Raw genomic sequence first — 14372 nt, 5'->3', positions numbered from 1 at the left:
CGCTCGGGTAGTGTGCAGCTAGTGTTTGAAAGCCCTCTCAAAACGGTATACTTGCAGAGACACTGGCAACGACCTGCCAGTTCTCGCAGCCACTCGTGATAACTCGCGAGTTTTTTTTTTTTTTTTTTTGACGACGGCGGAACTTGTTTTCTGAATCTTGAAGATTAATTTCCAACGTTTCTGTGGAATACGTACTAGCTCGTAGGGAATAATTTCCCGCTTTGCTTTTTCATGCAGCGCACGTAAAAAAGAAACAAAAAATGTAAATTGCCTCATTTAAATTTGTACCAAAAACATTATGCGGTCGCAACATTCCCGCGTTGTCTTACTAAAGAAGCTGTGCGTCTACTAGCTGTAAGCCTTCGTTCCGCCAGCTGTTCGCCCGCCAAAACCACACTCTTTGGCGAACTGGCACACTATCCCGGTGCAGCTTCTCAGCACGTACCATGAACCTCTGCATAGGCACACCACAGCTGTCTTGCCGTCGTAACTGTGTACCTGATGTTTCAGTAAAGACGTTTTCATTCCATTTCCTCGGCTACGGATCCGCCACTTCCATCGCTGTCTATACCTCGGGTCGTTGTATTTTGACGTCACCATGTCACGCCTTCACTCTATCCTTTATCTCCTTGCTCCTTTACCTCCCCCTCTGAAGAGCAGACAGCTTCGATCACGTTCCCATTAGGGTGTCTCAGTGCGTCCTCTCCTCCCACCGCTCCGTGGACGCTCCACAGAAGAGAGGGCGCGCGCATCGAGGCACCCTAGTTTCCATTAGTGGTCCTCTTCATCCTTCGCAATCATACCCAACAATTCTGGACGAAATAGTTTTGAGCGGTAAACCGTTGATGAACGCAATTTTTTTCATATAGCATAAGATCAATATATCAATATAACAATCAATATATCCGCAGATCACCCGGCGAAAATCTTGTATTTTCTTTTCTATTAACCTTTTTGCTATCGTCAAAAACGTTCTCTGTTTTTTTATGCAGTCCTGACTGTTCAATGCGATCAATGGAAACACATGAATAGAAGGATTTTGCTGCGTACTAGAAGAATGGACCATTACTTTCAATATTTTAATAAGAATGCGACCCCAAAAGGCCTCCTCTATCATACCGCTGTATCTTTTTTGTTCATGCATGCCCTCATCTCCATCTTCTTGAACACTTTTCAGCTTCAGTTGTGCGCTCAGTTAGAATCATAGCTCGCTCCCCTACCGGCCACCCCTCAGCATCTGGGATTATGGCTAAATAAAGATAAAGGCGTTCACATTCAACAGTGTTCTTCGGAAGCGTTTTATAGCTTTACGGACAGAGGCTGGGGCTTCAGGAGTTTATGTACATTGGTTGCAACATGCGTATACAAAGGGAGCTTGCAAGGTCATTTATAGTCGCTATTCGTGTGGGCCGACATTGCTTTTCTATGTTTTTTTTTCTTTTATTCATTGGGATCAACTTCCAGCAGCTCCTGCCATATATCGTGCGACTGTCGATCTAGCATTTCAGCTCACTGCCTAGAAGGAGAACTTTCAGAGATATTAAACTGGTACGCACATGTCAACTCTCGAATTGGGCGTTTCTTTAGACGACTTTATTGTTTCATTTCGATGCTGAAAGGAATAGAAAATTAGCCCATAATTAAATGAAGACAACGACTCCTAAGAGTAAATACGAAAGCAAAAAATAAACGTAATTTGGTAATATACGCAATTTGCACCCTCGAGCGTGTAGCTCTCCTCCTGTTATCATGCGCCATTGTTTCGCCAATAAAAAGCTAGCATGCCGATGCTAGCTTACAACACTTGACCCTCTCTGGTTGTGATAATGAAAGTACAGTACCTGACGAAGAAACTGCGTAACCCAAAGAGAGCACGTGACAGTCGTTGCAATAACGTCCTCTTGCAAAGACGAAGATGTGCGTGACGGCATGTTTAGTTCTCAAGGCCAAAACCGGCGGCGTCGGCCGAAATCGCCTTACTCAGAATCGTACTTATACAGCCACTTGGCGAAATAAAACCTTTCGTCGCCAACCAAACCGAGATAGCGACAATGCTGGGATTCTTGCGTCCATATAATGGCGAAAGGCTTCGATGGTCTCGGTTGACAGAAAATATTCTCGGCTCCATTCTGGCCTTACACAAGAAGCTTGGGTTGTAAAACCTACGCGCCGATCAGGACACGCAACTTTGTTATTTCTCGCAAGCTATAAAACCTTTTTTTTTTTGGCGATCCGTGAAAAGAGGGGGCGTCGTCTCTTGCCTTCCCCACGTCCTTGCGTTCCGCGCTAAGAGTTGCAGTTCGTCCTGCTGTGAGATGCCTCAGAATAACATGCACGCTTTGAAAGCATCGTACATCTGTCGCCCTAATGTGTTTTTCTGTTTTGTAGAGGGACGGCTGTCCCTTTTATGCTCCTGGGTCCAAATAAACTTCTCTTAAGGTCAATGACGTAAAGCAGCGAACAGCTGTTAAAGCGAAATATACACAGAGGTCAGTGCAGTGATAAAGTGATCTTCACTATGCATACATGCATTGTTTAGATTTCCGGTAAATTGATCTCTAGCAGCATAAAAGAGAACGTGCTGCCTGTGTAGACCTGTGTGCTCAGTGGATGTCGGATCAGGGATAAAAACAAAGAAGCTAACAGTCATGGAAGTCAAAAGAACACATGGGAACTGTAGGGGCTTTACTGCAGCAGCAAATTAAGCTTTGCTTTTTGCTCATCGGTGGTAAAATGAACCGAAGTACGGGATAGTACAAAATGCCACCGGTAGGAATCAAACTCACCATTATTACATCCAGCGTAGTGTCAGGGTATAGTTTATGTACACATTAAGGAACACCGGCGGAAATGAACGGGAGGACAGCCGATGGAGCGGCTATTGAGGCGAGAGCACCATAGAATGCGCCCCCCCCCCCCCCCCCCCCCCCCCCCCCCCCCCGCCCCCCGCTCTCCTCAAAAAGGCCGGACCGTTTCACATGGTGTAATTTTCTTCTGCTTCCGATTAATTTGCAAGTCAGAAGAAATTAGCCAAAATTACTTCATGACTACCGTTGAAGCACTTTACTAATCCAAACCACCTTCGTGGCTTAGCGGCTAAAGCGTTCGGCTGCTGAGCCCATGGGCACAGATTCTAATCTCAGCCACGACGGCTGTCCTTCAGTTGTAAATAATGGCAGAACTCGCGTGTACCGTGCAGTGTCAGTGCATTTTATTGTAAAGAACCCCGGTTGATCTAAATCAACGCGGAGCCATCCACAATACAAGCCGCCACTGTGGCTCGGTGTCTATAGATCTAGGCTGCTGACCCGAAAGACGTACGTGGGTTCGATCCCGGCCGCGGCGGTCGCATTTCAATGGAGGCGATATGCCAGACGCCCGTGTACTGTGTGATGTCAGTGCACGTTAAAGAATCCAAGGTGGTCGAAATCATCCGGAGCCCTCTACTACGATGTCCCTCAAAGCCTGAATCGCTTTCGGACGTTAAACAATATAAAAACCAAACAAAAAAATCTACTATACAACGTCTCTTTATACTATACAACTATACAAAGCTCGCATTCCTACAACGCACTGCTCGTGGTATATATTGTTCATCCTCAGATTCTTGTGTTAATAAGAGCTGTTACCATAAGTGTAGCAGTAGATTAAGAATAGGAAGAGTAAATAGTAGAAGAGGTCCCGGATGTGAATCGCGAGACCACACGAGCGGAGTACTTGGCGCGAGAAATCTGATGGGTTTACTCGACAGCAAAAGCGTTCCCCGTGAAAGAGCTTAGACGGGTATGTTGTTCTCTCTTCATTACGTTTCCCCTCTAAGGGCGACAACCACTGTACTGTTTCGCACACATCAGGGTGAACGTTCTGGGAGGGCAAAGTTGATGGATATAACCGTTTCATGCTATATTGTGTTAGTGTAAGTTTGCTGACCCCACACACACGAATACGCTTATATAGGAGTAAAATTTCCTCTAGCATTCCTTCTTTTATAAAAGAATGTGCGCTAGAGGACAGCTTACTCCATTTTACTCCTTTCTGTTTGGAGTGCACGCTATAGCAAACGTAACTTTCCTTGTACGTATGCATGCCACGTGCATGATCACATTTAAAACAGAGAAATTCTAGAGGCCCGTGTGCTGTGCGATGTCAGTGCACGTTAAAGAACCCCAGGTGGTCGAAATTTCCGGAACCCTTCACTACGGCGTCTCTCATAGCCTCGGTCGCTTTGGGACGTTAAACCCCACAAAACCAAACCAAACATTTAAAACAGCAGCATTCGTGTTGGCTGTCATAACGTATTTCCGCGCCGCACTAACACGACCGACGGACCCTTCGAGAGGTAACGTTACGAACAGAAAGCTATAACACAGAGCGGAGATTCCAATCTGGACGCAACGCCGCCACTTCCTGCTTCAAATAAAGGAGTGGGAGAACCAGCATGAGGTTAAAAATAATGCGAAGTCAGTTGAACAAAGCAGAACGCAAACCAGTCCAGAATTCAACTTTTTTTTTCTTTGCGCTATCGTCGCAGTGCGTTGCATACAGACAGCATCGTTTGGACCGCCCACTTCATCGCACGAAGTCCTCGCACGGTTACGAGAGACGCAACGCTTGTTAAAACTTACCTCCTCAACCTTTGATCGCTTCTAAACTGAACCCAAAGCCACTTCGAATACTACACTCGCATATGCAGCTGCATTATAGGGCTCACATCGTTCGTGGGATGACCCCGTTTGGTGACCCAGCACTTTAGCTGGCATTCTCTCACACGGCGCGGAGTTTAAAAACTTACGCTTGTCGACAGAGCACCTGCAATCGATTCGTTAGTGTGTAGCCGCCGCACGGCATATGGCCAGTGCGAGAGATCGTGGCCGATAGATATAGAAGTAGCCCCGAGACTATACCGCGGCATCATCTCCGCTGCCGATGCAGGTCGCGTGAGTGGTCGGGGTCCTTCGTGGTCGGCCCCTAGCTGTGCAGGTATACCTACGCGTGCAATCTCGAAACTTGGAGCCTTCGCGGCCTGCATGTATATCGCCTCTTAATGCCACGCACAGAGGAAGCCGCACCGGAAGGGAGGGAGAAACGGAAGGAAACCAGAAAAGTCCCGCCGGAGGTGCTTCACCGCTTCTTCCGCTTTGACTTCCATGGCCTCTCGTAACACTTTCTCGACTGCGCCGTGCTACACCGCGAAGTGGCGGAGATTCTACTACGTGCTGCCTACGTGCGGCCTTCCTGCGATTCCGCCGCCTTCCCTTCGGCACAATGCGGGGGCCTCGGCGTTCTTTTTCTTCCTTTTCTTCGTAATTTGGAGAGGATATACCTGTGTGTGCTCTACGCATGCGCAACCCTTTAGGAGAGGCCGTGCTGTCTCGTGCGGCGGTTATTTTTAAACGCTCGCGAAGGCTTTAGACAATCGACAAGCCTCACGTGTGGCTGGCCTTACTGGGTGGTTGGCGCGTGTTCTGCTGAAAGCCGCCCCGCGTTTAGCCGCGGATATGCGTGAGCTTCGCATGCATGCAGGAAAACGTTGCGGCCGTGCACTGTGCGGCGCGCTTTTGTACTCGATGAGTCATGTCGGAGTAACGACTGTCCGCGCTTTTGTTCCTGCAGCGTATTTATACTCCGGGCTGCTCTGCGTCGCCGTCGTAGAACCTCGAACAAAAGGTGTTGTCGTTTACTGAAAACCGGAAGCGTTTGCCTCGCCTGGAATATTGCACTGGGGCAGGCGGGTCTGTCCTCCGCACTCGTTAGACGACTAAGGTTTTGGCTTTAAACGGTAACGAGACGATGTGCAGCTGAACTGGAGGGTCGATGCTGTTCGCAGTACTCTATTTGCATCCCGACGTAAGCGGAAATGTACCGAGGGTGTGTCGAGTGTTTTGCGGCCTAAGCCATGTGGCACAGACAGAGTGCGGGTGGGGGGTATATATAGCTACACAGTTTAGTTAGAATAGCTATGAGGGTGAACGAGGCTACTATAGAGCGGAGCGCTACTATCATTAGTGTGAGCGTTTTAAAACGGAATAAATAATGATTTCGCCCAGCCCTGGATCAGCTACACCCAATAACGAGGTGTGGCTTCCTAAACGTTATGCTAAAACAGCGCTAAAACGGCGATGTTCGGCGGAAGAGAATACTGCACGCGCTGCATCGCAACTGGTTTATTAAAGAAAAGCATTCCGCCTTTATGTAAGGGACGTGAGTTTTTGGTACCGGGGTGTATTTCTTACACCGAGCACAACAGCACTTGTATGCTAATAAGCCAGTGGCGATTCGACGCCTGAGTTGTCACCTTCACTTCTGCCAGATTTCGTTGTTTTGCTCTGTTTGCACCATAATATAGCTATATACACAATAATGGCTGTCACCTCTTCTCCTCGCGGTGGCGTAGTAAAAATCGGCAGAGCAAAATGTATTGGGGACGTACATTCCTCTTTTTTTTTTTTTCTGCATGGCAGTTTTGCCCGTGACTCTTTAGCAGATAGGGACCGTGGCGTTGTGTCAAGTGTACGGAACGTGTACCAGACAGGCCGGCGGAAAATGCCGACGGAAGTGAGCGGCGGAAGCTACACCGTTGCAAGGCCAACGCAAACATCGAAGGACGCTGAGCTTTTCTGTAAGCGTTCAAAGCGTGGCGCTCATTTATTGTACGCTTATTTGGAACGGGATAGGCGAAAACACTCGGCTGTAGATGAAACAGCAATACAGACAAGGCTACAACTGCGGCCATGATAATACGCAGCACGCTTTGGCAATTACTGCTTTCATGCATTACCTGCAAGCCGCCACGGTGGCTCAGTGGTTATGGTGCTCGGCTGCTGACCCGAAAGACGGGGGCTCGATGCCGGCCGCGGCGCTCGTATTTCTATGGAGGCGAAATGCTAGAGGCTTCTAATACGGTGCGATGGCAGTGCACGTTAAAGAAGAACCCCAAGTGGTCGAAACTATCCGGAGCCCTCCACTACAGCGTCCCTCATAGCCTGAGTTGCTCTGGAATTTTAAACACCATAAAACTAAGCAATACTTAGCAAACATTTAGTAATGTTTAATACGCTCGTGCACTTGCACATAAAAGCACCAAACCTTCCTATTTCCTTTAAGAAACACGCGGTAAGAGTATAATGCTGAAATGATGCTCCGTATTATTTTAGGTGCGGCTTGGGTGAATGATTTCCTTCAAGTTGACAAATTTTTACCTGAAAAAAATAAAAATAACAGATGAGATATGTCGCCTAATAATGCAAGCATTGAATTTAAACAGCTGTCGTTGAACTATCGACATACCTTATTCTAAGCTTTCTTAACAAGCCCGAGCCGTCATTTTCGAATCGAAATGGGAGACTGTCATTATGGAATGTGTAGCGCTGGTGGACGACTGACACCGACGAGAAGGACACACAACTGCAGTATACGACACCATGTGACATTTGATGGAAAAAAAATATAGGTTTCCTGTTCACGTCATGCACCGAGGGCTTTCAATTGTAAAGACTGGACTTGTCGAAATTTCTCATTCTCGTTTAAAGTTCCTTCAAAATAAAGAAATCATTTCTGAAATTTAGCGTTTTTTCATCAGACTTACGGCACCAAATGTCACTTCCTTCTATCTTACCAATCCACGGATACGTCGCTGAGACAGCGCACTTCCCTGGCCGAGTAAGAACAATCCTATTCAAAGCCCTACTTCATGTCCTTCATATCAATCATATCAATCATATCAGTCATATCAATCGTACCAATCATATCAATCATATCGATCATATCGATCATATCAATCATATCAACCATATCAATCATATCAATCATATCCTTCAATTCATAATGAGAAATCGAAGTCGTTCGCGGGCATTTTCTCCCCACGCGTTAACAGCCGCAATTCAAGCCTCACCGCCGGATTTAGACCCACCTTTCCACCTCCACCGCCGTCTTGTTTAGACAGCAACGTTGGGTTCTTGTAATTATTTAAGTGTCTGTCACTCTTGACATTGCCATAAATAGTTTTACAGTGGCACGACAGACGAGCCTTCTATGTCCGACGCCAATGTGGTGGGTCTTGCTTGCACTTTGTCGCTTCCGTGCAGACGTACGTTTCTCTATTGTTCGCTCAATAACGGCCCTGAATCGGTAGTTAGGCAAGGCGTCAAAAAAAAAAAAAAATAACAGTGTGCCACAAATCGACCTCTGAGATGACCCGATCGAGATCGGAAGTGACCCTTCGATTTCTAAGCTTTAAAAACGGCGTTGCACCGATCCAACTGTAGTCCATCACAGCCATCCAAAATGAGGAACTAATCATTTTGGTGGCATAGAGTGCGATGCATCTGCAAGGAAAATCCCGGACATGGCAACGAGAGAGGGGGCGAATGTGGAGACAAGCATGGTTAATGGAGCTCCGCGTCCTTATCTTCAGGGAATATCACTTCTACTTCTGGCTAGCGAATAAGCTCTAACTCGGCTACGCGTACACACGAAAAACATTGAAAACAAGTCACGCCAAAATAATATGGTCATTTATTTCGCAGATTGCGAAGAATGTGAGGCGTTTTTGAACCAAACCACTATCATCGCCAAATACAGAGATCATACCTCGCGCCTGATATCGGAGGCCTTTCACATTCACGCATTAGGCAACTCATGTGTAAGCCAACCATCGGTGGCTCTATTCCCACAGGAGATCGCTTTTCTTAATCAATGATGATATCCCGAATGTATGCCATGTCATGTTTGCACCGCATTTCTTCTTCCCTTCTGTGTTTTATATTGCCCCCTCTTTCGCAATAAACCATTTGGTTGTTAGTTCAGCGCATGTGTCTGTCTCGCCTTCTTCCGTCCCGTCCGTCAGCGCTGTTTTGCCGTACCATTCAACATGAACCAACCAGCCCGACTCAGCCCTCTCCTAACTTCCATTCGCTATTGCGTCATCTGAATCCCTCCTTTCACTTCATTTCCATCATTGCTTGTCAGTCGTTGTTCCTCCATCCTCTTGGAAGGCATCGACGTTGCAGTAAATGTGTTCGGAATACTCTGTTTTCCTAAAGGCTAACTGCTGAACGGGGTCTCACCTGCGGCGATCACTGAGAAGATGACGAGAAGCCTGACGAGAACCGCATCCTGAGCACTGTCGGACATCTCTCGCGCTCCGCCTCAGAGCGCCGGCAGCGCTTTCCGAAGAACCGATGCTCTAGCTGAAAAACCGTTCGCTGGCTGCTACAAAGCCTCGTCAGCACTGCGCTGAAACCGACGGGGGAAAAACTAAACGGCGCGTCCCTCAGAGCGCTGCGGTCCGGAACCCGCGCCTCTGGCCTTGCCTCGACGCTCCCCGGGAGGCTATAGCGGGGGAGGGAATGTTAGCGCACCCTCCATCGGATGGGACCCGCTGAGGCGATTGGAATACAATTGGGACACGGCAGTGCGCGCGTGTCTGTCTGACTGACTGCGCCTCTGTGTTCCTTTGTGCGAGTATGTTGGTGTGGAGAGGCCGGGACTGTAAGCGTGCTGGTTTCCGCGTGTCACCCGTCGTGGTAATCATTGTTTGGTGTCTGAACTACCCTTTGTTTCACTCTCTCTCTCTCGTCTTTTCACGTACAGCCTTCGGTGTAACGCGTAATTAACGTGATCAGAAAGTAGTACCGCAGCGCTCCTAGCGCACTCAATTGTGGTGCCATCACAATGGACGCCTTCTTCCGTCGCGAAAACATGGTTTGAAAATGAGCTTCCTCGCTGGTAATCGGCTGGAAATGCCTTAAGTAGAGGTAGAAGGCGGGGACGCGAACAGGACATGTGCCCGGTTAATTAGTTTCCCTACGCATGTGAGGGGGCGAAAAAGTATAGCACTAAAGCAGCAAGCCCTGGTTTCTTCTTCATTGTTGTTTTTTGACGGCATTACGGCTGTGGCGTGGTGAGAACAGAATATACAAATGCGACCAGCAAGATCCCTACAACCGTTATTCCTATACTTTAAATACTACCTCTGCTGTCAGCAGCCCGTGGTACGTGTTGCAAAGCACTTTACATTACAAAAAAAATGCACAGCCTGACTCAAAATTTAAGGGGTAAATGAATCAAATTTAAGCCTTATACTAGGCAACTTATGGCAGTTGTAAATACCTGAAGCTCAGAAGGTTTCGGTTGGCAGATATCTTCAACCCCCGCAACTTGAAGCTTTGCGGACATCGCGAGTGCCCCACTATACTGCGCAAAAGAGACTACCCTGCATCTCTGCAAACTTTTGACGAAAGCTGCACTGATATCAACACATTAACTCTAAAGCTACAGTGGTTCAATAACTTCGTTCCCATATCTTGTGCGTGGTGGCGTGCCCGAGGGGTGCACACGCATAAGAAAACGGTTATCTAACAAAACCCTCTATTTTAAACAGTTCAATTAGCACATTAACATCTCAAATTCAGGCCCGCATTTTAGCGGAATGTTTAATACCGGCTCTCTTGACAACCATTCAATCCATGCAGAAAGTTAATTGAAAATACTATGCCTTTTATAATAAATTTCAGTTGATAGACCAGTCATTGTGGCGCCAACACTCCTTCTCTTGTCCCTTGTCTTTTGTGACTGTTTTTTTTTCAATTTACAATGTACCAACTGGCCCGCATTTCAACCCTTCTGCAAAAAATTGTACATCCAATAATTCACTAAGCAACCAAATAAGCGCCGCTGGTCTCAACAGAAAGCACATCCATTCTTCCCTGGCGTCATTGGGGCAGGCAGCCTTCGGTGAGGCGTCCTAGCTCCCTTCACCGCTTATTAGTTTTTCTGTTTTAACTATCTGCGCAGTGATAGTGGAAACGGGTTGTCAGGGTTCCTTTCTTAGATTCCGAATGTTACGGGACACTAAAAGTACATAAAAATTGAGCCAGCCTCAGGAGGATGCTCAGTGTCATCCGTCTCCACGTTTGGACTCAGAAAGGTGCAACCTCCAGACTTTGTTTCTGATTTCGAAACGCTGTGCATGTAACATATTTCTTCGTTATCACGATAATCAACCCAGCTGTCTACTACGCGAGAAAACCTATCTCAGTAACCTCTAATTGTTCCTGTTATGGGTCAGCCGCTACACTTTATTCTGTCGCACTATATTAGACCAGCAGTTGTAAATCTGGGTGTTACACATCCTGCTCATGTCCAGATAATGTTTGCCCGCACTTAAAGACATTACATTCCTTAGCATATGTGGGAACACTTGAAGGCTAATGAATAGCGATTACTTCGGAAATAAATCTTTTCTTTTTGCTTTATTTGTCACAGTACAAATTCGCGCGAGCTTACAACGTGTGCACCACTTTCTCCTCTCTCTCCTGTTTCCCTCTCTCTTGTTTCTCTCTCTCTTCTTTTCCATTTTTTCCGGCTCCTCACTCTGCGTATGCGGCTAGAGAGCTTTATCGGCACGTCCATATTGTTCTTAGACATCCAAATAGCTCTTGATTACACTACACTGCACGCTATTTTTTCCAAATATTTTTTTGTGGACTAGTCCGGAGCATCACAACGCTGAGTAATTGCTAAAAATTGTTGCTTTTGCAAAAAAAGGCACTGTGAGCGGTTGAGGGTTACCATGGCAGACCAGAAAACTTACCAACGTCATCACTAACCATAAGCATAGTCTGCTCGAAGCAAACCATGTCTACATATTTCGCTTGTTACTATACATCCATAGCAATCGCTTGTATGCCATCGGTCCTAACCGGCCTCGTCCGAAGTACCCCCTCCGGCAACGAAGAAACTTAGTCCCTAAAACAAGGACTAAGTGCGGAAAACAGCCGCTCGATTACCAGATTCTAATTATTCTCAATAACCCATCTTTAAGGGTCATGTTTGGTCTCTCTAGAAAAAAATTAAAAAACATTAAAAAAGCAACTCATCAATGCTGACCTAAAATAACGACTTTTTCTTTTATGCCAAGCATCCTTTCGTTTCGCGTCAAGTGCGAGTCTTTTCTTCACTGATTTCGTGTCATCCTTATAACTGCTGCCTTGACTTTATAGTGTACTGCTTGTGAATAGATCTAATAATTATGCTCTAATACTGTCGCTTGTTGCAAATATATTGTTACCTATCATGCTGTGTTAATATTTGGAATTTTTGTGTTGCGCACTGTTGTATGCACTGTTTTGAAGAACTGTGAATTCGCCAGGCTCAACTGCCTTTTGTCACCTTCCCCTCGTTCAACTCTAAAAGAAATAAACCTCAGTATCAAAACCACTTCAACACTTCTAGCTACGCGAAAAGGGAACGACGCTTTTCGCACTCGGGCACTGAATACAGGAAATGAAGATGGCACAGTTTCGAATAAAGGGAATAGGCGTGCTACAGCCTCACTCTGAGCGGACACTTGAACCACGCTGTAAAAAAATGGATGAAGGGGGTGAAATATGGGAGGGAACAGTGATGTTCCATATAGTAACAATATTCCTTAATTACCTCAAAAATCCCTTTTCTTGCCCTTTTTACCTGCAGCAGGTGGAAAAACGAGAAAATTTCGGTTACAAAAATTATCTGAAAACCCATGAAAATGACATTTTTGCAAACTTTTACTCCTAAAATTGCCCGAAAAGAAAGCAAAAATGCCCCGAATGGAACATCATTGTAAAGGGAAAGAAGGGCAGTTGTGTCTACGGGTAACGCGGGCGGGTCCAAGCAACTTGTGCTTGGGATCGATGAGAGGCAGCTCATAGAATTCAGCACTTCCGAAAACACACCCTGGAGACACAACATTATAGTTGTGCAAGTGTCCATGAACAAGGTGGTTTTTCTGTCACTTTTCATAGCACCTTATTAATTCTTCATCACAGCTCACTCTTTTTTGTCGCAGAAGTAACAGATGAGATCAGAATGACGACTAATGACCTGCCACAAAGAAAAAAAAGGAAAATAAATAGAAGCAATTAAGAATGAAAGAGGAAAAGAAGGAAAGTAAAAGAAAGAAGGAAAGAAAGAAAGGAAGAAAGAAAGGAAGGAAGAAGGAAATGAAGGTAGAAAAAAGAAAGAAAGAACGAAATAAAGAAAAAATAAAGAAAGGAAGAAAGACAGAAAGAAAGAACAGAGAAAAGAAAGAAAGAAAGAAAGAAAGAAAGGAGGAAGGAAGGAAGGAAGGAAGGAAGGAAGGAAGGAAGGAAGGAAGGAAGGAAGGAAGGAAGGAAGGAAGGAAGAGAAAGCAAGAAGAAAAAAGTTTAATGAGAATAACAAAGAAAAAAGAAATAAAAGATAGAGGTAAAGGAAGGAAGAAAGAAATAAAAGGAAGAGGTAAGAGAAAGAAATAAAGAGAGAAAGAGAAAAGAAAAAAGAGGAAAGGAAAAGAAAGAAAGAAAGAAAGAAAGAAAGAAAGAAAGAAAGAAAGAAAGAAGGAAAGAAAGAAAGAAAGAAAGAAAGAAAGAAAGAAAGAAAGAAAGAAAGAAAGAAAGAAAGAAAGAAAGAAAGAAAGAAAGAAAGAAAGAATTTGTTTAGTGCAATGTGCAATTGGGGTTGTTCAGAGCAGGACGACGTAAACGACGCAGTACACCGACTCGTGTGCGCAGCTAACTTGTCGTCACGAACGAACGACAAAGAGAAAACAAAGAAGGAAGAAGGAAACAACGAATAACAAACATAAATCGAAGCAGCGAGCAAACAAATAACCCAGGGAAATGGAGGGCACATCGTGAGGAGAAACTAGCGGCTACAGAGCAATAGACGGATGCGTTCACGCGCGCCACTTTCACCCCACGAAGTGGATCAAGGGCTGCTCACTTGCGCCCTCTCCACTCAGCACGCGCGCAACCGGTGCACACGTCGCCGACAACAGTGAGGACGCCGGATGCAATTCGTCTGAGCGACGTACCGTACCGTACGTGCGGCGACATTAGTCGTGCCCGCGGCATGTGCGTCATTTTCCAAACAAAGCGTGGCTGAAACAATCGCATCTTTCACTCTGTGCTTGTTGTTTAGCTTTGTTGACAGCGTTGACTTTTCAGTGCGCACAATTGCATGGCACCGGCGCTTCCGTTGCCTGATATTTCACATTTGTACGTTGCAGCATACGGGGCATTTGGATCAGGGCGAAAGTTCCGCTCCCGTTACGTGGGAGGAAGCGGAACACGGTTAGATCGGAGCGTTCACTTTGTAATAGTTTCTGTGTGTAAACGAGTTTCTCTGGAGCACAATCGCTTTAGTGTTACGTCGTATTATGTCGTCGCAAAAAAAACTCCCGTTTTTACCTGTTGTCGATTGAGGAGGCCGGTGAGTACGCTGCAATAATAATCTTTACGATATTTTGATGTGGCTGCAACTAACACCCCTGCAGCCCCAAAGATAGACTTAAGGTTGTCTAATACAATCATACGATGAGTGATGGGCCTCAATGTCACACCTTTTGAACA

General features: G+C 46.0%; 1 protein-coding gene across 1 annotated transcript in view; it reads right to left on the bottom strand.

Annotated features, from left to right (window-relative positions):
• The window catches only part of LOC149364148 (uncharacterized), a 41459-nt gene extending 31955 nt beyond the window's left edge, over window positions 1–9504 (bottom strand). The window contains exon 1 of the mRNA XM_089570036.1: window positions 9066–9504. Coding sequence (XP_089426162.1) covers window positions 9066–9132 — 67 coding nt within the window. The 5' untranslated portion in view covers window positions 9133–9504. The remainder of the gene's footprint in view (window positions 1–9065) is intronic.
• Window positions 9505–14372: the final 4868 nt, after the last annotated feature.

Source organism: Amblyomma mixtum, chromosome 2 (genome assembly GCF_055824585.1).
Source record: "Amblyomma mixtum isolate Tamu chromosome 2, ASM5582458v1, whole genome shotgun sequence".
NCBI classification, from domain to species: domain Eukaryota; kingdom Metazoa; phylum Arthropoda; class Arachnida; order Ixodida; family Ixodidae; genus Amblyomma; species Amblyomma mixtum.
The sequence above is the reverse complement of the archived record's forward strand: the minus strand, read 5'-3'. Positions and strand labels throughout refer to the sequence as shown.